Source organism: Symsagittifera roscoffensis, chromosome 4 (genome assembly GCF_963678635.1).
Source record: "Symsagittifera roscoffensis chromosome 4, txSymRosc1.1, whole genome shotgun sequence".
In the NCBI taxonomy this organism is placed as follows: domain Eukaryota; kingdom Metazoa; phylum Xenacoelomorpha; order Acoela; family Convolutidae; genus Symsagittifera; species Symsagittifera roscoffensis.
In genome coordinates, this window is record NC_087065.1 from 75,230,138 (window position 1) to 75,254,309 (window position 24,172).

Here is a 24,172-nt window from a genome sequence, read left to right on the forward strand (position 1 = left end):
TGCAGAATTGTGCGCGTAAATTTTGTAACTTCGAAAGTATTTGAAAGGATGATTTCTGAAAAAAGTGTAGTCTGGTAATTTAAATTACATAAAAGCAATAATATGATTAACAGCCGGTTTTTTTTGGAAAAATTGAACATTTTTCTGCTCCATAATAGAATGAGTTTGCAACGGTTAAAACAAGGAGCAACGAGCCTATTCTTCAAGGTCACGAATAATTAGCGGTAAAAAAAGATATTGCATTGTCTATTTCAAAAATATTTGTTTTTTATTTCGAATTTTTCTTGCTAATTGTTCTACTGCCTACTATGCGTCGGATAATGAGCAGTTGCTTCCCGTTTTGATCTTTTTAAACCGACTACAGTTTGCAAAAAAAAATTTAATTTATTTTGATTTTTTCAAAAACTAAAAGATGGCAGTTTTTATATTTCAAATATTCATATCTCCTGTGTAAAAAACACAACAGTGGGTTTCTATTTTCTTCATTTTCTTTTTTTGTTATGTACCTCTATTAGCCATGCTTTGTTTGGTTAATTTTTCAAAAGTTTGCTGGAGCAAATTTCTAGTAATCGGGAACTTGATATCAACATTTTTCGTGTTAACTTTTCTTACATTAATGCAATTGAAATTGAATGCTCTAGTATCGATTCTTAGAATAGCTTAGACCCCTTCTCACTTTGCATGTAGTTTACTTTGCAACCCTACATCTGGGTATTGGTTCGCAACCGGAGCTTGTTTTTTCAGCGTCTCAGCGTATGTAATTGATTTTTTTTCAGTAAAACTCGAATAACCGGACTTTTGTTCATTGACTTATTTAGTCGGCTTAGTTGCCGCTCGACAATGTTTTGCGCTGTGAACAGTTTTCACTGTAGTCTTAAATGGTGTTGAATAACTCCTTTAGTTTTTTAAATTTACTATGTCTTACTTGTATATTTTCCGTTTCTTTGGCTTTGAAGTTTAATTCGGCTTAAATGATTTCGGCTTATATTTGTCGGTCTAGTGAACTTACTTTGCATCGGTTTAAACATAAAAATTTACAATTCTTTTTTCGAATAAATCAGGTCGGTTGGAAGTATAAATGTTAAAAAATCAAACTTTTTAATTGCTCAAAATGTGTTAAAATTGTAAATTTCTTCATTTTTCTATGGTTTTTAATCTTCGTTGGTTTCGTTTTTTTTATATTGATTTTTTATCGCAAAAAGGTTTAAACTAAATTCATGGTCTGTTTTATCACTTTCACAACTCTGCCAAAAATCAAGCATTATCCGGTCGACCATTATTTATTGATGGGACCCGTATTCTTATTTTGAAATAAACTACTCATAAACTAATGTCATCGGGATACTTTTTGCTCACTTATTAACAATAAAATGGAGAAAACATTTAGTATTTTTCTTTGAAAACCATAACTTCAGTCAATTGCTCTGTCCATGGGAAATTAGTTTGTAAGACTTATTGAAACTATGAAATCCTGTATTAAACTGATATCCTTTCAACATTGATTGAAGCTGCAATGAGAAATAGATTTTTAAAATTACAATTATCGGCAAAATATGCTTCAATTTTTTGCTCTTAGATAATACGTCACAAATCAGAATCATCAATTTAAGAAACTAAAGAAAATAAATTAAAGTAATATGCCTTCCATTAGACTAATCTTCAATGGGCTTCCATCCTTGTTTCAGTTTTACTTACCCAAAATTCAGCAGTAAATTGAAAAATTTATATTGAAAATGTGTAAAACAAAATTCCAAAGTAAGTGTTGTTTTTTTCTTTATTCAGTCTTGTTTTTTAATTTTCATTGGCTTCGTTTTTTGATATTCATTTTTTATTGCTAAAAGGCTTAAACTAAAATCATGGTCTGTTTTATCAGTTACATAACTCTGCCAAAAACCAAGCATTATCCTGTCGACCATAGTTTGTGTGATACCTTACCAACAACCGCATTTTCTTGTTTGTTATGACTATACAACACGTGAAATCTCAAGAGCTGTTTTTTATGAGTGTTACTTAACTTTGAGAACAGGGACATATTTGCAGAATAAAAACACTTATGCCGATCTTTTTCAGTTTCTGAATTTTTGAGGAGTTGTTACTTTTGCTCCAATTGAAATATTGCAAAAAAAAATGTCCGACTTGTGGCGACAAAGTCTTCATGCCAAGTTTAGAATATTCTTATCTTTTGTTGTGCAAAAATTCTAGAAGTTGTCAACTAAGCTATCCATTCAACCAGAAAGCAAAAGTTTTGCTTAGAAAAAAAGCAAGCAAATCCCTGCATGAAGAGCATTTATAGAAAATAAGTTGGCTGATTAAAAATTGATTTGAGATGAAAATTGTACAGTCCCAGCCATGGTGACGTCCAATTGATCCGAGATTTGCTGAAACGTCGCCACAAAATTTTGAAGTTTAAAAATCAGCCATCCAGAATGCTTACCAAAGGAAGCCAATGAAGGGTATCAATGGTGATTTCCTTGAGATGATATCCCAGAATGGATCTTTTCGTCGGTCATTTATCTACCTGAAAACAAAAGAATCATAAATAAAAAAAATATTATGAATCAGCAAATAGCGAATTGGAACAAGATGTAAACTGCTACTTCCCTTGTTTGATCTGTAGATTCAAAACAAGGGTACTGACGTGCAAGAGTGGGGACGTAAAATCAATTGATCAAAATTACTGAAGTTTTTTTTCAAAATTGGTTCCAAGAACAGCTAAAGGAAAGAAGACATTTATAACCAAGTCACTTGCCCAAAATGATTTTTTTACTGTAATTTTTTCTGGCATCAATAAGAAATAAACTAATTTGCCAAGAAAGAAAATCAAAATACAGAAATTAATACGGTTCGTTTGCTGCAATCTGAAACAATTCATAGCTTCAAGCGCTTTTAATTCAGCTCTCGTGAATGCCGCTTGTAGGTTGCTCTTTGTTTGCTACTGGATCGTTTTGCCGCGAAGGTTAAATAAAACTAAGCTTCGACGCCGCAAAAGTGTTGTATTGTCTTCTCCCTTACTGATCGTTCCAGCTGAAACAATTAGCGTAGAAACTTGGAGGAAAACCAGGACAGCCATAATAGCATGTGCTATCAAATCGGAATACAGAGTTTATTCCGTGCTCGTTGCTTGAGGGTGAAGCAACATTACCCAGCCCAGAAAAATAACCGAAAAAATTGCATGTAGTTCTTAAACAGTGGCACAACAGCGATTTGTCGTGACGAGCTGTACAGCTCTTGTGTTGGTCCTTTCCCCCGTGGATAAATGGTCTTAATTATTGGGCCAATAACTAAATTTAAACAAATCACTTCATTCATTTTTGCACATTGATTCAAATTAAATGAAAAGCAGGGCGCTTATTTACTCATGTAGCCTAGAGGATGTGCACTTGACTTTAAAGATAAAGGTCATTAGTTTTATTCTCATCATGTTTTTTGTTAAAAGAAATCTTTGTGCGCTCCAAAAATTTTGCCGGATTTTGAATTGTCTGCTTTTTTCTCTTTTTCTGAAAATGCAATAAATAGCGCCTTATCTTTGAAATTTTGATTTCATTTGAATGCAATTATTTGAGTAATTAACTATATTTGTATATGTATATTCAAATAATTGTGTCCAAAAAATATCAAAGTTTTAAAGTATATATATACAGGGGCGGATTTAGTAAGGGGGGAGGGAGGGGCGTTCACTTTCCCTTCAGGGATTCGACCCCCTGCCGACCTAAAGGGTCCTCCCTTCGGTACTTTTTAAGAAATCCATTTCTACGACTGACCCTAAAATTTTTCCAATATATACTAACTTTGAGGGGTTGCGCGAGCCAAAAAAAGCGTAATTTTTTTTGTCTAAACTTTCCAAAAAGTGCCCTAAAACGGCTTTTTGACCGTTTTTTTTTTAATTGCCTAGGACGCAGAAAATTTGGCCAGAACAGCGTCTTTTTAGTGCTCTAGGAGAGCTCGGAAACTCAATTTGGTCGACCTAAAAAAGAAGAAAAAAAGGTCGTCAAAATTTTTTGAAAATCCTCCCTCCCTTGAGAAAATCCTAGATTCGCCCCTGTATATATATATATATATATATATATATATATATATATATATATATATATGTGTGTGTGTGTGTGTGTGTGTGTGTGTGTGTGTGTGTGTGTTGCGTGTGTGTGTGTGCCTGTGCGCGCGTGTGTGTGTGCATGTGCGTAAGTGTTTGGTGTGATTAAATACCAATGCTACGGCCTGATAAAATTTTTCACCTTCTTCAAAAATGCTTTGCAAATTTAAACAGCAAGCGTTCCGTCGAATAATTAAAAAAATTTATAATATAATTTTTTTTGAACAGATTAGGGGATATTCAAATGAAATTTTTAACATCATCAAATTTTTTATTCTAAATGAACACACCCAATAAACTAAAAGAAATTATCGTAAACTAAAAGACACATTAGTTTAATGCTTTGCCATAGTTTATCATTCAGAAATCGAATTACAAATATTTAAAAAAATCAAGCATTTGAGGACTTTTGAAAGGGTTTAACTGGTAAAAAAAATTTGTCGACGTCCATACTCTACTTTTGTTTCAGTTTTTGGCTAAAAAACTTTAGTCGCAAATTCTCTCGCGGTGAAAAAAAAACTTTTATTACCTATGCTGTAGCGAGATTGTTAATGTGAAAAACCCAAGTTTCTTTTGATGATTCATTTCTTCAATAGTAATGAAGCTCACCGTTTTATTGGAGTCTCACGTATTATTTTTTATTGCTTTCAAACGGTGTTCTCATGATTTACCCACAAATTTTTTATTTTTACAAAAATAAACATTTTATTGATTAAAAGTCATAGAATATAAATGAAAAGTATGTACATTGCTAAAACAAAATAAAATGAAATACTCTAGTAATCTAACATTAAAAAAAAATAATAAGTTATCATTATTCGATATTCGTCAGATAAATATAAATTTATTCCTCTTATTCTTACCATAGGCTAGGCTGCCATTGTTTTATCTTCACAAAAAAACTATTAAAAAAACTATTAAAAGTCAGAATATGATGGTTTTATATGTTAGAGCGTTTGCAAATATATTGTGTTCTTGTATGTAGTTCTACCCAGATACCTTCGGTTTTCGTCAATTGTTTCAACAAGGAATCTGTTTGAGCTTTTGTTCAACAGAGCTTAAGTGTTTTGAGTTCAGTTTCCAATTGTCTCTTAGAAGGTAAGCAGTAGCTAGAATAGCTGTAACAGTATTTGCAATTGCCAAAACCAGGCAACTTCCGTGAAAATCCAAATGATCTCTTAGAATTCCTCCGAAAACAGTTTGTCCTAGCACCATTCCAGAAGTGAAACAACATCCGTACAAAGCAGAATTATAAAAATTAATGATGTCCATATTTATACCACTTTTGCGGGCGTAGAAGTCTCGAATCAAAGGTATTAATGCGACAAAAGAAGCGGTGGCACTCATGCCGATCAGAAACGTTAAGACTTCGACGCAAATCAAATTGTTCAGATGTTCAAAATAATTAATAGTTCCAAGTAAAACGAGACCTATAGAGTTGAGGAAACAACCGATTGCACAGAAGACGCTAATTCTGAAACCTTTGTCGACTAAGATGCCGAAAACAGGAGCACTCACCGCTCGAACGAGAGTAAATGGGAGGAAATAAGGTCCAGCGTTCTCGCTGGATATTTCGAACTCGTCCAGAAGGTAAGAAGAAAACGATACGATAAAGAATCCAGTCGAAGATGCTCCCAAAATGGCAGCCAGGGACAGAAACATGACTCCGGGGTTGCGAAGGAACCTCAAAGTTGAGATTTTGCGAAGCTCGATTGCAGACATAATTTTGGCTTCTCTTTCGTTGTCTTCATGATTCTGGGAGCCAGCATCACATTGAAGGACATCGTCTTTAGTCTGAGTTCTCTCAGAGACGTCTGCAGGCATAATGAAGTAATTTATGAAACAAAGCGTGATCTGTAGAACTCCCGCTGCTAAAAACGGTGCTTCGAACCCCCCGATAGAGTAAAACAGACTACCAAAAGGGGGACCAGCCATGATGCCTATGTTGAGGACCGTCGCCAAAGCACTGCACACTTTTCCTGTGTGATTGGGGAACATTGCAACGAAAATAGCCGAGCCGCAGCACCAAATAAGCGTAGCGCCGCAACCCATTGTTGTCCGAATCAGAACGGAAGTGAAAACAAGAATAACTGGGTTCCTGATTCGGCTCATTTGACTGAACGCCAAGCACAGCAATCCGAGAAGTAAAGAGCCGAAACTGAACAGAAACCGACGGTGCTTCAAGTCGCCGAACGTCATTGCAATCAGACAACTGACGAGTGCTGATGCCTCACTTGCGGAAACTACAACCCCGACCTGAAAGGCAGATATGCCCAAATCATCATACTCGTTCGGAAGAAATGGGCTCCACAAGGAGTCGTGAATTCCGAGAGCTACGAAAAGACTCAGCCCGGCTGTAAACGCGGCAAGTTTTCGAGCTTTTGTGTTCATCTTTGAATAGATTTATTTGATATTTCTAGTTAGCTTTTCAGAGGTCAAATAATGTCAAGTAAAAAGCGATAAAATTATACTTCGGGACAAATAGATTTTGGTTATTTTGAAGAACATAGATCAAATAACATCAGCCAATTGTTGAAAAGGATACGAGATTTAGTTCTATTAGGCAAAATGTCTCCAATTCTAACGCCATGACTCCGCGATGCTTGAACTGAAATTATATATGTAAACAGAAGTTCTATAACAGCGACTGGTGATTTATGTGTAATCTTCTGACATTCAAGACGACATTCCTGACTAATTTATCTCAAAGATCCTTCTTTAAACGTAGTTCAATTCACGCCAATGCTACATAAGACTGCCATCAAAATCACTTGAAGGTTGTACATGTAATTTGGCAAATCAAATGACTTTTTGTTAATTAGTAAAACAATTAGAATTCGTAGCAGTCTGTTGAGCTAATCAAAACACAAGATTAACACCAACAAAAAAATAGCAATTAAAAATAGTTTTGAAATTTCTCCCTAGAAACGTTTTTAAATCGGCTCATAACTCACATAAATATCTAACTCTAAAAAAGAAAATATTTCTAATGTATGAAATTTTCTTGTTCGAAAATAAAAAAAACGCAAGGCTCTTCATTTACCATTTGCCATCCATCTAACGCCTCTCGAAATATCTGAAATTTTAAGCTATGCGCATATTGCTAATTTCAGTGAAAATTTGATGGCATTTAATCATTTTGTTCATTCCTTCTATAACATCATCATAATCCGACCGTCATTAAGAAATTTACAGAGGGAAAATTATCAAACTTTTTCATTAAAAATTCAACCTTGGGTTTTGATGACCTCTCAAAGCTTTGCTTTGCTACCAGTAAAATTCCTAAAAGTAATTTAAGCTTCAAGTTGACGCTTAAACCTAAAAAGCCGATAAGTTTTTTCCTGTCTGTTCAAACCGACGACGAACGCCTTTTGACTGGTTGAAACTAACTTCTAGACTTTTCACTGGATTCCCCATTTTTCTGGTCTTAACTTTGTTGTTTCTGGATGCGTCATTTGAACTCTGCATTCCTAGATTTGTCTTTAGAACCCCGAAAAATCTCTTAAAGCAATCATGAAACTGCTCTTTTATAAGGGTAAAAACTGGCGAATCCGGTGAAAACTGCTGCTTCATTAGTTTTGCTAAACCAGTCGAGGTGTAATTGTAGTTGAAATCCAAAACATCATGGCAGGGGAGTGTACGGAGTGGGGGTTGGATGGAATCTACGGACGTTCTTCTTCTTCTCTGCAATTCGACCCCCTTGCCACTGAAAGGGTCCTTCCTTTGGTACTATTTTACCGCATCTGTTTTCTGGTCCAACAAAATGTACTAATTTTTAGACAGGTAAATTGCACCAAAAAAAGTTCAATAAAAACCTTCCAAAATGTGGCCATTAACAACAGTTTTCTCATTATTATGTTGCTTGTTGAATCGAAAATGATTTTCAAAGGGTTTTAGAATAGGTCAAGAAACCAAGTTGATTTTAAAAAAAGGTATTAAAAATGTTGGAAAGTTTTCAAAAAAATCTCCGCACCTCGAGAAAACAAAGTCCAATCTCCTAATTGCAAGGGCTTAGAGCTAAGAAGATTTGGATAATCCACACACTCGATTGCAAACCAAAAATCGGCGCAGCCAGCTGAAAAAGAAGGAGGAGGGAAAAATCCACTAAACATAGTAGCATTTTGGGAAGCATGAACACCGGAACCTCCAGTCTATTGGGAGGAGTGGATAATTAAATTTCACTGGGGGATGATAGCAAAGTACGATATTGATCCCGATGATTTCTATTTTGCAAGTACTCTAAATGCGGCGGCTATCACGGCGTTGCCTGAAGAAGTAAATGGGAAAAACCGTCTCGAGTCGGAAAAGAAGTTAAAGTCTAATCTATATCTTTGTATCGGAGACGAGGCGCAACGGATATTCAAAGCACGGAAACCGACGGTTAACATTAAAACGGAACGGTACCCACGGGTTCTAGATGAGATGCAAAATGTGTTCCAAAGAGAGAGGAATGTAACTCATGAACGGGGTCTTTTCTACGGACGAAAACAACGGGAGAACGAAACGTTCGAAAAGTTCCATGCGGAACTAAGCGCTCTAGCAGGTAGATGAGATTTTGCAAATGCGTCCAAAAATGTTCGTGACATTTTCATTATGAATATGCGGGAGTCAGATTGCCAACGAGAATTATCACGATCAACTAAATTACCTGAAGAAGTCTACCGGATCGCATTATCATATGAACGCGAGGAGCGCGCATACAAATCATATACGGGAAAACCAGCTTCAACAGCTCCGGCAATTTCAATAAAGCAAGAACCGGTAAGTAACATAAAAAGGGGACAAAGGTTTTTTCGAGGTCGAGGACAAGGGGGACGTGGAGGATACACCCAAGGATCAAGTAGTAGTGGAGGAAGCGGAAATAACCGTAGGTGTTACAATTGCGACGCACCAAATTTTACCCTGGATCACATCGCGAGCTGTCCTGCAAGAGGAGCAACATGTAACTCGTGCCAAAAGTTGGGACATTTTGAAAGAACATGTCGAGGAGTTAGAAGAGGTACTAACCAATGGAGGGAACGAGGACGAGTCGGACTGGTTAGGGAGGAAAATTAGCATCACCAAAGTACACAAAACGTAAATGACTTGAATGAAGATCCAGTGTCGTGGGTCAATCAGCAGGGGTGCGGGGAAAATGAATCCATGACGTCGGGATCGGACAATTACATGGTAATGTCAATACACAGGAAGAGGAATGAAACTGAACTGAAGATCCCTGGGGCCCGCGTGCAAGTTGAAGTATCAGGGAAGAAAATGTGGTTAGGGATCGATAGTGGATCCCCAGTGACTATTTTTAGCATTAACGACTTAAAAACAACGTTAGGTAAAGCGAATATTCAACTACAACCTTCAAAAGACGAATTCCTGGATTACAACAACAATCGATTAAACATACTGGGAAAGGTAACAGTGATGATGTCATTAAACGGCTGGGCAGCACCAGCACAAGTGTCAGTTATATCCGGGAATCATCAGTCAATCCTGGGGCGCGATCTTATGGGCACCCTGGGTATCGAGTTAGTCCAACGGAAGAAAGTGATGGGAATCACAGGGGAAGGAATCAGTCAAGAGGAGGAGGAATATGACGAATTGCAAACATACTTCTGTAAGTTGTACCCAAATTTGTTTACTAGGATAGGGAAAATCCGGAATGCAAAAGTAAGAGCTGACTTTTTTGACCATTTGAGGCCAATACAACAAAAAGGGCGCAGGGTGCCAATCAGTCTACAAGATAAGGTGGAGAAAAAAATTCATCGGCTGATGAATGAAGGGCATATCGTAAAATTGCAAGAATGCTCAGATAAGTATTTCGTCTCTCCTATCGTAATTACAGTAAAAAAAGATGGAAGTATAAAAATAGCACTGGAGTCAAGAGAATTAAACAAGCAGGTACACAAGAATAAGTACCAAATGCCAAATATTGACGAATTAGTAGACGGAGTAAGTCAGATTATCGCAGAGAAAAAAGCGGGGAATGTATATTTTACAACGTTGGATTTCACATATGCGTACGGACAAGTCGCCTTAGAACAAAAAACAAGCGAGCAGTGCAATTTCTCACTGGTTGGTGGGAAATCCACAGGGACTTATCGTTTTAAAAACGGATTTTACGGGCTTACGTCAATGCCGGCGGAATTCCAAAAAGTAATTGATAATTTACTTAAGGAGTTCCCCCAAGCTAACGCGTTCATTGATGACATCTTAATTGCTTCAAAAGGAACTAAGATCGAACACATTGAGTTGGTGGAAAAGATATTGAAAAAGCTGGATATTTCTAATGTCGCATTAAAATTACGAAAATGTGAATTTGCGAAAACAGAGTGCGAATGGCTCGGATTTCGAATTGGAGAAAGTGGTATCACACCCTTAGTAAGAAAACACAAGCAATTGAAGACCTGAAAACCCCTAAATCTCGAAAGCAGTTGAAATCTTTGATGGGATCACTACACAGTTTACACAAGTTTTTACCCAAACTCGCAGAATTAAGCGCACCGTTGAGGCCACTACTAAGTCAAAATAACGATTTTGTTTGGACAAACGTTTGAGAAAATGCATTCCAACATTTAAAATCGCTGGTGAAAAATATTGTCGAATTACGACACTTCGACATTCACCGTGAAACTAGAATTATTTGTGACGCTAGTCACGATGGCTTAGGGGCCGTGTTAGAACAGTATGGAGCATCCGGGTGGCATCCCATTTCGTTTGCATCGCGTTACCTTAATCCGGCTGAGAAAAAATACTCCACAAACGAATTAGAATTACTTGCGGTAGTGTGAGCTACGGAACATTTTCGGAATTACATATATGGCCGTTATTTCACAGTTGTTTTGGACCACAAGGCCCTGCTAACGTTATTAAATTCATCTCCGAAAGGAAATAAAACGTTTTTCAGCCGACTAACGCGTTGGTACGATCGTTTAGTGCCGTACGATTTTAAAGTTGAACACAGACAGGGGTCTAAAATGGGAATGGCAGATTATTTGTCCCGGTTTCCATCCGCAGCGGCACCCGAGACTAGTCGTTACGATGAAAGTTTTATAGTAGCGAAAATAAAAATGATAAATGATGCTCTAAATCCTAAGGCCCAAATGAAGCCTAGGGGTCAAAAAGTGAAACACATAAAACCAATACCGGCGGTAGAAGGCGATCAGTCATGTCCTGATATAACGAAAACCGTCGCATCCAATGGGAATATAAGAACAAATGAATATGCAAATACTCACAGTGAAAGTAAACGCTCACTAGAGGGCGTGTTTGCATGCAACCGGCGGTTAACCAATCAGATTCAAGAAATTTGCATACCGGCGGAAATAAGCAAATATCGAAGAAGAAAATTCAGACATCGTTCTCAATACGTAATTTCAAGTCGCACAATACAAAATATGAATAACATGAATAGTAAAAACACAACAAATTCACCTGAAAAACATGATCAAATCACCTCTGCTATTGTAAACCCATTCTGGAGACGTTAACTTTAATGTTGTGCTTAATCGTTTAAATCAACCCCCCAGTCTTAGTTCTGTCAGTTCGGTCTCGGATATTGAGTTAATACCGCCTGAAATTATCGACCAGAAACAAACAAATTCGAAGAAATCAATTACTATAATCTCATTCCCTCATCAGTTTCCAGGATTATCCTACCCATTAGTACAGAACGATAAATGGATTTACTCTATAGTACCGTCAGACAGTAAAGTTGTCAGGAAATTGGAACATCCGGAAATTTTGTGCTTAAAGTTAGCCGAGGCTAATCTGGAGAAGGACCCCATTATGAAGACCATAGGTGATGCGATCAGAGACAGAAACCCAAGAGCCAGAGAAATCATCACTAAACTAGGACCATATTACGCCCAACACTATAATGACTTTGCAGTACGGGAAAATTGTCTGTGGATGGATGGCCGGTTGGCCATACCTAAAGACATGTCTTCAGCAGTTCTCAACCGCCTACACTTTCAGCACCATGGACGAGACAAGATGTTCGCTGCCGCAAAGGATGTGTGGATACCCTTAATGCACCGAAATATTGCCGCAACAGCAAAGTACTGTAAAAGCTGCGTAGAAGCAGGTAAAAATCTCAAACCAGATATTCCGAAAAGTGATATTGGGGAAACGTATGTGCCTAAAGAACCAAATGATTTGGTCCAATTAGATTTCTGGGGCCCAGTCAATTATGTAAGGGGTAAGAAGAAATATGTACTCGTAGCAGTAGATACTTTTTCGCATTGGCCATCAGCGTATGTATGTTCAAGTAACAAATCTAAAAATGTAATAAAGTTCCTAAGGAAGTACATAAATACTCATGGACACCCAAGGAAGTTGCATATGGATCAGGCAACGGGGTTTTCTCGAATGACATCCAAAGTTTCTGTAACTATGAAGGTATTGAACTAATCAAATCTCCGGTTAAGGATCATCGCGCAACGGGAATGGTCGAAAGAACGATTGGTTCGATAAAAAATTACGTGCTCACTTATCTCCAGGAAAATCAAAATTACAAGTTTGGGGAAATGATATCTCGAGCGCTCAGAGCATTACGTTTTGTGCCACATTCTAAAACTAAGTTAACACCCTTTGAGAATTAAGCGCACCGTTGAGGCCACTACTAAGTCAAAATAACGATTTTGTTTGGACAAACGTTTGCGAAAATGCATTCCAACATTTAAAATCGCTGGTGAAAAATATTGTCGAATTACGACACTTCGACATTCACCGTGAAACTAGATTTATTTGTGACGCTAGTCACGATGGCTTAGGGGCCGTGTTAGAACAGTATGGAGCATCCGGGTGGCATCCCATTTCGTTTGCATCGCGTTACCTTAATCCGGCTGAGAAAAAATACTCCACAAACGAATTAGAATTACTTGCGGTAGTGTGGGCTACGGAAAATTTTCGGAATTACATATATGGCCGTTATTTTACAGTTGTTTTGGACCACAAGGCCCTGCTAACGTTATTAAATTCATCTCCGAAAGGAAATAAAACGTTTTTCAGCCGACTAACGCGTTGGTACGATCGTTTAGTGCCGTACGATTTTAAAGCCAGAGAAATCATCACTAAACTAGGACCATATTACGCCTAACACTATAATGACTTTGCAGTACGGGAAAATTGTCTGTGGATGGATGGCCGGTTGGCCATACCTAAAGACATGTCTTCAGCAGTTCTCAACCGCCTACACTTTCAGCACCATGGACGAGACAAGATGTTCGCTGCCGCAAAGGATGTGTGGATACCCTTAATGCACCGAAATATTGCCGCAACAGCAAAGTACTGTAAAAGCTGCGTAGAAGCAGGTAAAAATCTCAAACCAGATATTCCGAAAAGTGATATTGGGGAAACGTATGTGCCTAAAGAACCAAATGATTTGGTCCAATTAGATTTCTGGGGCCCAGTCAATTATGTAAGGGGTAAGAAGAAATATGTACTCGTAGCAGTAGATACTTTTTCGCATTGGCCATCAGCGTATGTATGTTCAAGTAACAAATCTAAAAATGTAATAAAGTTCCTAAGGAAGTACATAAATACTCATGGACACCCAAGGAAGTTGCATATGGATCAGGCAACGGGGTTTTCTCGAATGACATCCAAAGTTTCTGTAACTATGAAGGTATTGAACTAATCAAATCTCCAGTTAAGGATCATCGCGCAACGGGAATGGTCGAAAGAACGATTGGTTCGATAAAAAATTACGTGCTCACTTATCTCCAGGAAAATCAAAATTACAAGTTTGGGGAAATGATATCTCGAGCGCTCAGAGCATTACGTTTTGTGCCACATTCTAAAACTAAGTTAACACCCTTTGAGGCATATCATGGAAGAGAAGCAAATACGGCGTTTCGAAACTTAACGAAAAAACCATCCTTGAAAAACCTAAATTGGAACAATGTTGTTAATCAGAAGCTATCTTGTTTAGACAAGGCAAGTAATCTCCCTGAGGTGGAGCTGACCCTAGATTGGGAAAAGAGGAGCGACCTAGTATACGCACCAGAGCAAAGGAAAACCCCAAGGATTTTGGACGATGATGACATAACTGACATGGATCCAAAGGCCACGGAGGTAGCAGATAAAGTTCCGAAGCCACCAGGATGGCTGAAACGGCATAAGACAAGCTCCACAACAGTCTACCAAAAGACAGGAAAAACAGACCCAAAGGATCCAAGGAGGTATAAACGTTTACCATTGAAAATCGAAAAATTAACTGATCATACGGTGAAAATGGAAAAAGGGTCGTTATTAAGACGAAGTGGTGTTTCTTTTAGAACGGCGGCTGAAGAAAGCCAAATCAGGGATATGAACGACGCGTGCACCCCGGGTCCTAGCAAGTACCGAAAAAGCACCCCGGGTCCAAGTGAAACCGGAAAAAGCACCCCGGGTCCAAGTGAGCCCGCAAAAAGCACCCCGGGTCCGAGTGTACCCACAAAATTCAAAACAAAGGCGGAGAAGGAACAAATCGCAATGGGAAAGGCGAAAAAAGCAGCAAAACCGAGGATCGTGGAATATAGCGAGGACGAGAGTGAGGAGGATGACATTAGCGATTGGACAGTCGAGGAGGACGAGGCGGCAAAGACTGAGGCGAGTAAGGAAGCAATTGAACCGTCGGACACGGATACCACGCGAACGCCGAAAACCGTCGAAGGAAATCGGAAGAAAGGCGTAGAGGGGACAAGAAAATCAACGCGGCAGCGACGAGGCGTTGACAAAATGGGGGGTGTCATGATTCATCGCACACAACACAAGTAACATGACACAGATCGAAAAAAAAAACCTAAATGAGAGGTTTGGCAAGTCTGCCTGAAAACTCAAGTTAAACTGACAATGATTTGTAACATGAAACTGCAAGAATAACAAATAGAAGTTGATAAATTTTATACAAGTTAAAATTTATTTGTGGTTGCCCGAATGAGATAGGGACCAGTTTATGTTTATGTAAGTGCCATCAATTGTTTTCTTTTCTGTCTGGAGACCTGCTCCGTTGACCTTGTGATCTCCAACGTCCATTCTGATCTTAAATAAAACAGTGCAGTAAGATTTCGATTTGATGCCTAACAGTTGATCTAAAATACAACCTATTCACAATCTTTTGATATTCCAAACGTACGACTTTAACAATTATGTTGCTTGTTGAATCGAAAAGGATTTTCAAAGGGTTTTAGAATAGGTCAAGAAACCAAGTTGATTTTAAAAAAAGGTATTAAAAATGTTGGAAAGTTTTCAAAAAAATCTCCGCACCTCGAGAAAACAAAGTCCAATCTCCTAATTGCAAGGGCTTAGAGCTAAGAAGATTTGGATAATCCACACACTCGATTGCAAACCAAAAATCGGCTAAAAAACTGCATTTATTTTTTTGATGCCGAATTCCAAAACACAATCGACTTCCACGCATATTCAAAACCTTTCAGCGCTTAAAATGCAGACTGCAATAACTGCTTATGCAGTCTATAAAAAAACTATCTCGGGATAGTAAGGTTGCACTTAATATGCTAGCTCAGTTCGATAAAAACTTGTTATTTAACCATTTTCAAAACAGGTTATTAAAATTTTCAATATGATGAGCACAACCCTGCGCTAAATTTCTGAATTGAGTTATAAAAATTACTACTTACTTTTTTGATGACAAGACAAACTATCTCATAAAAAAAACTATCCCATACCAAATATCCCAATTTCCAGCATATACCATTCGACAAAAAGTCCATAACATGAAAGCTCATGTTTATTGAAATACCCACATTTAAATTTCAGACGTTTACTTACTAAATAAGCTCCATGCATTGGTTCTTCCCGCTTTCGCAGTTAAACTGAATCAGATCTAATAAAATTTTCTAATGATCTAGCTAAACTAAGCTTAAAACAAACAAGACTGCTTGTATCAGGGCGAAGCCCTGAATGTTCCGACTGCCTTTTAAGGTTTATGAAGCAGCAGTAATAACATCAAAAAAAAATAAATGAAATAAAATAAAATGAAAATATCGCGCGTTAATTGTCCCAAATTGGTCAAAATGGCAATCTTTACACCCTCATAACTTTGCGAAAAATGTTCATAGATGAAATATTTTTTCAACTTTAAGCTCAGGACAACAATACCTTTGAATGATATAAAAAAATTCCGTCAAAATTGGCTAGTTAAAAAGTCGAAATTTGTCTGAAGAAAAAAAACCCACCCCGAGCACAAAAATTCCGTTTCTTTCGTATCGAAAGTCAGAACAACACGACTGCTCGTATCAGGGCGAAGCCCTGAATGTTTCGACTGCCTTTTAAGGTTTATGGAGCAGTAATAACATAAATATCATTAATAAATTAAACGTAAAAAAATGAAGAAAAAAAAATTTCCGAAATTTGAAATTTTTTCCATAAAAATCCTCCCACCACACGCCATATAAACTACAAAAGAATAAATTTCGCTCCTTGTAACTAATCAATTGTGGCAAATAAGCTTCTTTCAACCAATTTGGAACGATTTTTAAGACGGATTAAATCTCCGCTTACGCGTTAATAGCGCGAAACATATCGCGCGTTAATTGTCCCGAATTAGCCAAAACGGTAATCTTTAAACGCTCATAACTTTACGAAAAATGATCACAAGTGAACTATCTTTTCAAATTTAAGCTCAAGACAACAATACCTTTTGAATGATATATAAAAAAAAAACTCCCTCAAAAATGGCTAGTTAAAAAGTCGAAATTTGTCTGAAGAAAAAAAAACCCACCCCGAGCACAAATATTCCGTTATTTTCGTATCGAAAGTCGGAACAATAAGAAAGTAAAGGAAAAAGCTCAATTAAATTGTGTGTTCTTTCTAATTTAAAGCAATAACCCTGAATTCGCTCAATCCGAAGGAGATCGCTAGGAATACGTCAAGGTCATAGACGACTTGTAAGAGGAAAGTTATTAAGTAAAATCAATAAGGTAAAAACAACACTTCTCCTAACTGCGAACATTTTTAATACTACAATTTATGATTGCATATGATCCTTTTCTCCCTCTGACCCCGAACAAATAGTGAAACGTAATATAAATTAGGTTAACGAAACAGGTTAAGTAAATAAAAAGCTTGCATAAAAATTAGCAGAGGAATTTTTTATCGCAATGGTCAGGACTAAACAATTAAAACAAAATTAGTTTATCCGACGGAGTTGGCAGATCGGGAATCTAAAAATTGTGACTCTGAAACTTTTCGATATAAAGTTTTTGAACTGATTGGCATAAATTTTTCAAAAGAAGAAGAATGATTTGAAGTTCATATAATTGCGCCCTTTTTAAAATCAATTAGGTGATAACGCAGAAACAAGATGAGCATGGCAAACGATGAGGAAAAACCGATGGTAAAGTGATAAGGTGAAAAGGAAGGTATGATCCTAACATTAACTTAGGTTTAACTTTGCGATGACTGCCCAATGAGAATATATTAATGAGCTAAACTTCACAAAAGTAATGTTGCTAACATGGCAAACGATGAGCAAAAGTCTGTTGGATATTAAAAAGCTATTTTGAAAGGCTGATTTTAACTCTAAGCAAGGTTACGTATAACTTCGAAATGACTACACCAATTAGTATAGTTCAGGGAACCAAATTAAAAAAAACTACTTAAATTGATTAGTGAGCATGATAATTGAATTATGATAAGCGCCGAATCAATACAGAGAAGAAAATTTTACTCAAAAATCTAGTTATGCAACTCCCGAAGGATAACTTCAGCTAAGAGTCGACTTGTATAATCCAATTTAAGTCAGTATCGGAATGGTCGTTTTCTTCAGCAATTGATAGCGGTAACAATGTTAGAAAACCTGTCTCTCCCTCTTCCGCAAATTTTCGAGTGTCAAGTATCACCTCCGTGGAGCATTGGTGTAAATCGATGAAGCTGAACGGCTCGTCTGCGCAACTACCATCCTCCTGCAAGCCTCCTCACTTATTAATAATAACCATTATTACTTTCGCTTCGAAAATTGGAACCTCAAAAGCGAAGGAGTCATAGTTTCTTTCGTAAACTGTTGTTTCGAAGGGAATCAAGTCGACTATTGGGGTTGGTCTGCTCAGACAGATTATCAAAAAAGTCGAATGTAATTGGAGATTGAGTTGGTTCCGAAGATCCAAGTCCGGTTTGACTCGGAGTATGAGAGGTTATGGGGCTAATTAGGTCAAGGGCCCTTGTCTGTTCCGCTTCAAAATAAGTTTTTCCAGTTTATTTGGGTTTTCCGACGGAGTTATGTTTTGTCCATGACTTAATTTTGGTTCATGATAGTAATTTTTAAACCAATCTCTGTCCTTTTCCCTGCAATAAAAACTAACGATCCCCAATCACTTAAAACCGATATTTGAAAAGGTAGGAAAAAAGTTTCGTCCTCAGCTCAAATTCCTTCTATATAAAACATTCCAGAAGATATAACAGTTCTTGATTGGACTGGAAAAAGGTAGTTTGTTTGTTTTAATTATTCTTCTTGTGGCGGGCATCTTCCTGGTTATTTTAGGCAAGGGTTCGGGTCACATCCTTTTTCTTTGTGTTGGCAGATCCTGTTATCCAGTGGAGTATCTAGGTAGTCATCCTCAACTCTATCATCCGCAGTCCAAGTGTGTGCCCTTTCTTCAGACATGATTGCTTTTCCGTTGTCTACAAACTGATATTCTGATAGAGAAGGTTTTTCCGCAAATTGTTTAGTTTTCTTTTCTAATATTTTCACTCGGTGTATAATTTATTTTCGATTGAATTGTACTCACAGATTTTCATATATTTTTTGAAATTGAATCTATTAGAGAGCGTTGTTTTCTAGCTCGGGTGACATCGTTTGTAACTTCGATTGAACTGTATGTAAAAAAAATCGTTCACCTATCGGTTGGATCGGCAATCAACTACTGTTTAAAAACGGATATTTATGTTACGGCAATCGCAGATTGGTTTCAGTTTGGAACCAAAAGAAACACGAAGCGTGAGGGACTCTACTTATTATTGGATTTCTATGTAAATGAATATAATCAGTAAGAAAGTCAAAATCAATTTTGCAAGAGTGTTCGAGCAAGTTTTCATTTATGCAGACTTTGAGTATCTGTCTAAGCAAAATCACTGTTTTACAAGAGACCCATTTTAATTCCAATAAACTAGCGATGTCTAGGTAAATTTTTCCGCTCATGGCTTTGATGTCCGGGAAATGGCTGGTCTGCTTTTCAGATTAAAGAGGCTTAAAATAGACTTTTACCTGCTTTGACGAAGTCAGACCAGTTCCTCCAATGGAAACAATCAATCTTCTTAAGTGAGGCCACTACACATATTCCGACAAGAATTTCACCGATAGTTGGCGTGAGTGCGTGTTTTTGCGGTATACTTTAAGGCCGCTGTTCTCAGTGTAAAATATAAACAAAATTTATTGCCTCTATAAAGTTGTGCGTTTGAAGTATGATAATCTTTATAAAAAGATTGAAAATTATGTCCAAATTTAGTGGTTCATAACTCCCATTTTCTTAATGTAGAAGGTTTCGACTAAAGGTTTCAGACTATTATCCTCTTCTAAAAGCAGAGCGAACATCTTATTGTTAAACAAATTATTTAATTCCAATGGTCTTTCCAATGGTCGACAGTTTAAAAAATTCACGGTATTTTTTGCAAGAGTAAATTGACCAAATGACATGTTTTCAATTACTGTACTTACAAAATTTTTCATTGCAGTATTAGATTTGATCGGATTTTTTCATCAAAACTATTACAAATAAACAAAAAAAAGATGAAACTTGAAATTTGAACAACTGAATCATTTGTTTGAGAAAAACTAACGGACAACATCTAAGGGTACAAAACTAAGAGCGGCAGTGGTAAAAATTACAATCTTCCAAATGGTAGTAACATGACTCTAAAGAGACGCTATAATCTTGTTACATTATTGCGTCATTAAAATTGTCCAAAGTTTGACCCATCAGATTCAAGTTAGGATATGATTTTGATTTTTATAAACAATCCGACGGATTTTTAAATAACTTGGTTTTTAAAACTATGATTTCATCGTCATTTGAAAATGAAACTGGTTTTCTTGTTGGAATTCTCAAAATTAGAACTTTAAAACCAGATCTTTTCCTGCTAAATGACTTATGGCAAAATCAAAAGCCCATCTACTCAATTTCTTAGACGGCTGTTATATGTCTTCTTACCGTGATTACAGGATGATGCGGAAAAAGTGCCTTATGGTCTGTAATTACTTCACATTTGTTCCTGTAAAGATACTTTTAATAATGCTCGGGGCGGCCTCTACGACACAGAAAATTTCTAGCTGTTTCGTGAACTTTTTGCTACGTGTGGGTGTAGAAATCTACTTGCGAATGACACCAATCTCCATTCACTCCCAAGTAATTAATCAAGCAAAGCGCCAAATCCACAGTGAAAGGCGTTCGTTTTAACCACTATTTTCATATTCGCGCCGAAATAGGTAAATTGTTAGGTTGACTTTTGCTGATTTCATCTTGTCAAAAGCCATAATTTTCGTTTGACAAATTAATTTTTTTGATTAACAGTGGTGGTTGTAGCGGACTTCCGAGGGTAGCGAGTCTTGGGACAATTTTTATAAATTGGTTCTTGATCGGAAAAATGAATGCATTATTTGAGAAACCGAGGGTGTGGTATTGTTTTATTTGCGATGATCTAATATGCAACATGTGTACAGTAAATTAAGTAAATTAAGGTTTCAGACTATTATCCTCTTCTAAAAGCAGAGCGAACATCTTATTGTTAAACAAATTATTTAATTCCAATGGTCTTTCCAATGGTCGACAGTTTAAAAAATTCACGGTATTTTTTGCAAGAGTAAATTGACCAAATGACTTGTTTTCAATTACTTTACTTACAAAATTTTTCATTGCAGTATTAGATTTGATCGGATTTTTTCATCAAAACTATTACAAATAAACAAAAAAAGATGAAACTTGAAATTTGAACAACTGAATCATTTGTTTGAGAAAAACTAACGGACAACATCTAAGGGTACAAAACTAAGAGCGGCAGTGGTAAAAATGACAATCTTCCAAATGGTAGTAACATGACTCTAAAGAGACGCTATAATCTTGTTACATTATTGCGTCATTAAAATTGTCCAAAATTTGACCCATCAGATTCAAGTTAGGATATGATTTTGATTTTTATAAACAATCCGACGGATTTTTAAATAACTTGGTTTTTAAAAGTATGGTTTCATCGTCATTTGAAAATGAAACTGGTTTTCTTGTTGGAATTCTCAAAATTAGAAATTTAAAACCAGATCTTTTCCTGCTAAAAGACTTATGGCAAAATCAAAAGCCCATCTACTCAATTTCTTAGACGGCTGTTATATGTCTTCTTACCGTGATTACAGGATGATGCGGAAAAAGTGCCTTATGGTCTGTAATTACTTCACATTTGTTCCTGTAAAGATACTTTTAATAATGCTCGGGGCGGCCTCTACGACACAGAAAATTTCTAGCTGTTTCGTGAACTTTTTGCTACGTGTGGGTGTAGAAATCTACTTGCGAATGACACCAATCTCCATTCACTCCCAAGTAATTAATCAAGCAAAGCGCCAAATCCACAGTGAAAGGCGTTCGTTTTAACCACTATTTTCATATTCGCGCCGAAATAGGTAAATTGTTAGGTTGACTTTTGCTGATTTCAGCTTGTCAAAAACCATAATTTTCGTTTGACAAATTAATTTTTTTGATTAACAGTGGTGGTTGTAGCGGACTTCCGAGGGTAGCGAGTCTTGGGACAATTTTTATAAATTGGTTCTTGATCGGAAAAATGAATGCATTATTTGAGAAACCGAGGGTGTGGTATTGTTTTATTTGCGATGATCTAATATGCAACATGTGTACATTAAATTAAGAAAATAAAACAGATAAAACAAGTGTTGAAAAAATGTCGAATTAAAACCATCACTAAAAAAAATGATCGACCGATGGTCGGTTCATGACAGATACTGGCAAGTATCTTATCAAAGACCAAAGGTCATAAAGAGAAACGTATTAACCAGAAAATAGTATCTGCTAACTTTTTAAAATCTGGCCGCAAGGACTTTCAACTGATGAAAGTTTGTAAGGTTTTTTTTCGCCAAATTTCTTGATCAAATAAATTTAATTTTTCTTGTGATTTCTAAAAGTGATTTCTGCTGACCTCTCAGTTTTTAATAAATTTTTCTTGGACATTAATTAATTTGTTCTTAAAAGGAAAATTTAAGGTTTAGTTTTTAGTAAGTTCAAATTTTTTGTTCCTCTGGTACACTTGGTCTGGAGGTAACGAACAGGCCTGGGACAGCAAAGATCCTGGATTCAAATCATACAGCACTCTGCTTTTTTTTCAAAAAATTATGCTTTTCAAAAAAAATTGTCGTCTTGTTGTTTGTCTGCTTATGTTTTTTCGACTTATTTACCATAATTGTTTTCTTTTTTTTCTTTTTGTTGTACGCAAGACAGAACCTAGTTGTTTGTAGTGTTTTGAAATAACTTCTGCTGTTTGTTATTTTACTAACTTTGAATTCGTATATTTTTTCTGAAAATTTTTTTCTGCCAAAATAAAGAATAAAATGTTTAGTTCATCGGCAAATTAAATGCACAAATTTAAATTAACCAAAGAAACGCAAACAAAAAACTAAAATTTTTGTGGACTATTTGAAAATATATATATTTGGCCGACTTGCAAACAACACTTCCTTTTTTCATGCAAAACGCTATTTCCAACAAGGTTAGATTTCCCTTCTTACTTTTATTTACTTTTGGGACGAATTCTATCATAATGAGTTTTTAGTAATAACCAATCATAAACATTTCACTGAAACAAACTATGATTGTAAACAGCCTTCAGAGAAACCTTATTTTCTCAATTTTACAAGTTTCAAGTTCCATTGTCTTCCATATTTGTTAATTATTGCAATTACATTCTTCAAATCATCAGTATCATCCTCGATTGAAAAAGAGATGCTGCGAATTGCAAGGATTTTTCGGCATTTCACTTTTAGGGATTGACTTTTTAAAATTTGGTCGCTAGCTTTTTCAACAGATAAAAGTTTTTAGCAATATTTTTGCCAAATTTGTTGATCACACAATTTTCTTTTTTCATTTGAGAAAAAATGAAAAGTTAACTCTGCTGACCTCTCAGTTTTTTCCACACTTTTTTAACCCGTAAATAACTTTATTCCCAAAATGATCGAAATTAGAATTGGTAAATTTAGGTTTAGTTTATAGTTGTAGTAATTTCAATATTTTTTGCTCCTCTGGTACCCTTGGTCTGTAAGCAACGAACAGGCCTGGGACAGCAAAAGGTCCTGGATGCAAATCTTAGAGCATCCTGCTTTTTTCAAAAATAATCCTTTTCAAAAATTTTTGTCCTCTTGTTGTTTTTCTGCTTGTGTTTTTTCGGTTTTTTCATCAAACGTCGTAGAATTGTTTTTTTGCTGTACGCAAGACACATGCTAGTTAATTGTATTGTTTTGAACTACTTCTCCTATTTGTAGTTTTATTAATTTTGACTTCGTATGCTTGTGTTTTTTTTTTGCTGAAAAAAATTTATACTGCCCAAATGCAGAATAACGTGTAAATTTTATCGGCATTTTAAATGCACGGATTAAAATAAGCAAAGAAATGTATATGGCCGACTAGCAATTTGAAAAATATATATGGCCGACTAGCAAACAACAGCTTCTTTTTTCATTCATAAAAAAACTATTTCCAATAAAGTTAGATTCCCTTATTCCTTTTATTTTCTTTTGGGGCGAGCTTCACCATAATGAAATTTTAGTAAAAGCCAATCAAATATCATTTCATTGAAACTGAAACTACTATTGTAAACAGCCTCCAGAGAAACCGTATTTTCTCAATTTACAAGTGTCAAGTTCAACTGGTTTCCAAATTTGTCAATCAGCGCGATTACATTGTTCAAATCATCAGTATCACCCGCCCTTGAAACAGAGATGCTGTTACTTGCAACGATTTTGCGGTATTTCATTTTTAGGGACTGTCTTTAAGACTTGGGAAAGCAATCGACAACGCCTAATTATGCTGAAGATTACAACTACAAAACACCACAGAATCATGCTGTCTTCGGAGCTAATTATAAATGAAAAAACCAGACTTT

At 36.3% G+C, this 24,172-nt stretch overlaps 2 protein-coding genes across 2 annotated transcripts in view; one reads left to right on the plus strand and one right to left on the minus strand.

The window, feature by feature from the left end:
- LOC134843580 (ruvB-like 2) overlaps window positions 1-24,172 on the plus strand; it is a 269,223-nt gene that overhangs the window by 83,084 nt on the left and 161,967 nt on the right. The gene's annotated exons all lie outside the window — the stretch shown is intronic.
- LOC134845019 (MFS-type transporter SLC18B1-like) lies at window positions 5,111-6,481 on the minus strand. Its single transcript, XM_063861850.1, has one exon. The coding sequence runs from the start codon at window positions 6,479-6,481 to the stop codon at window positions 5,111-5,113; it is 1,371 nt and encodes a 456-aa protein (XP_063717920.1).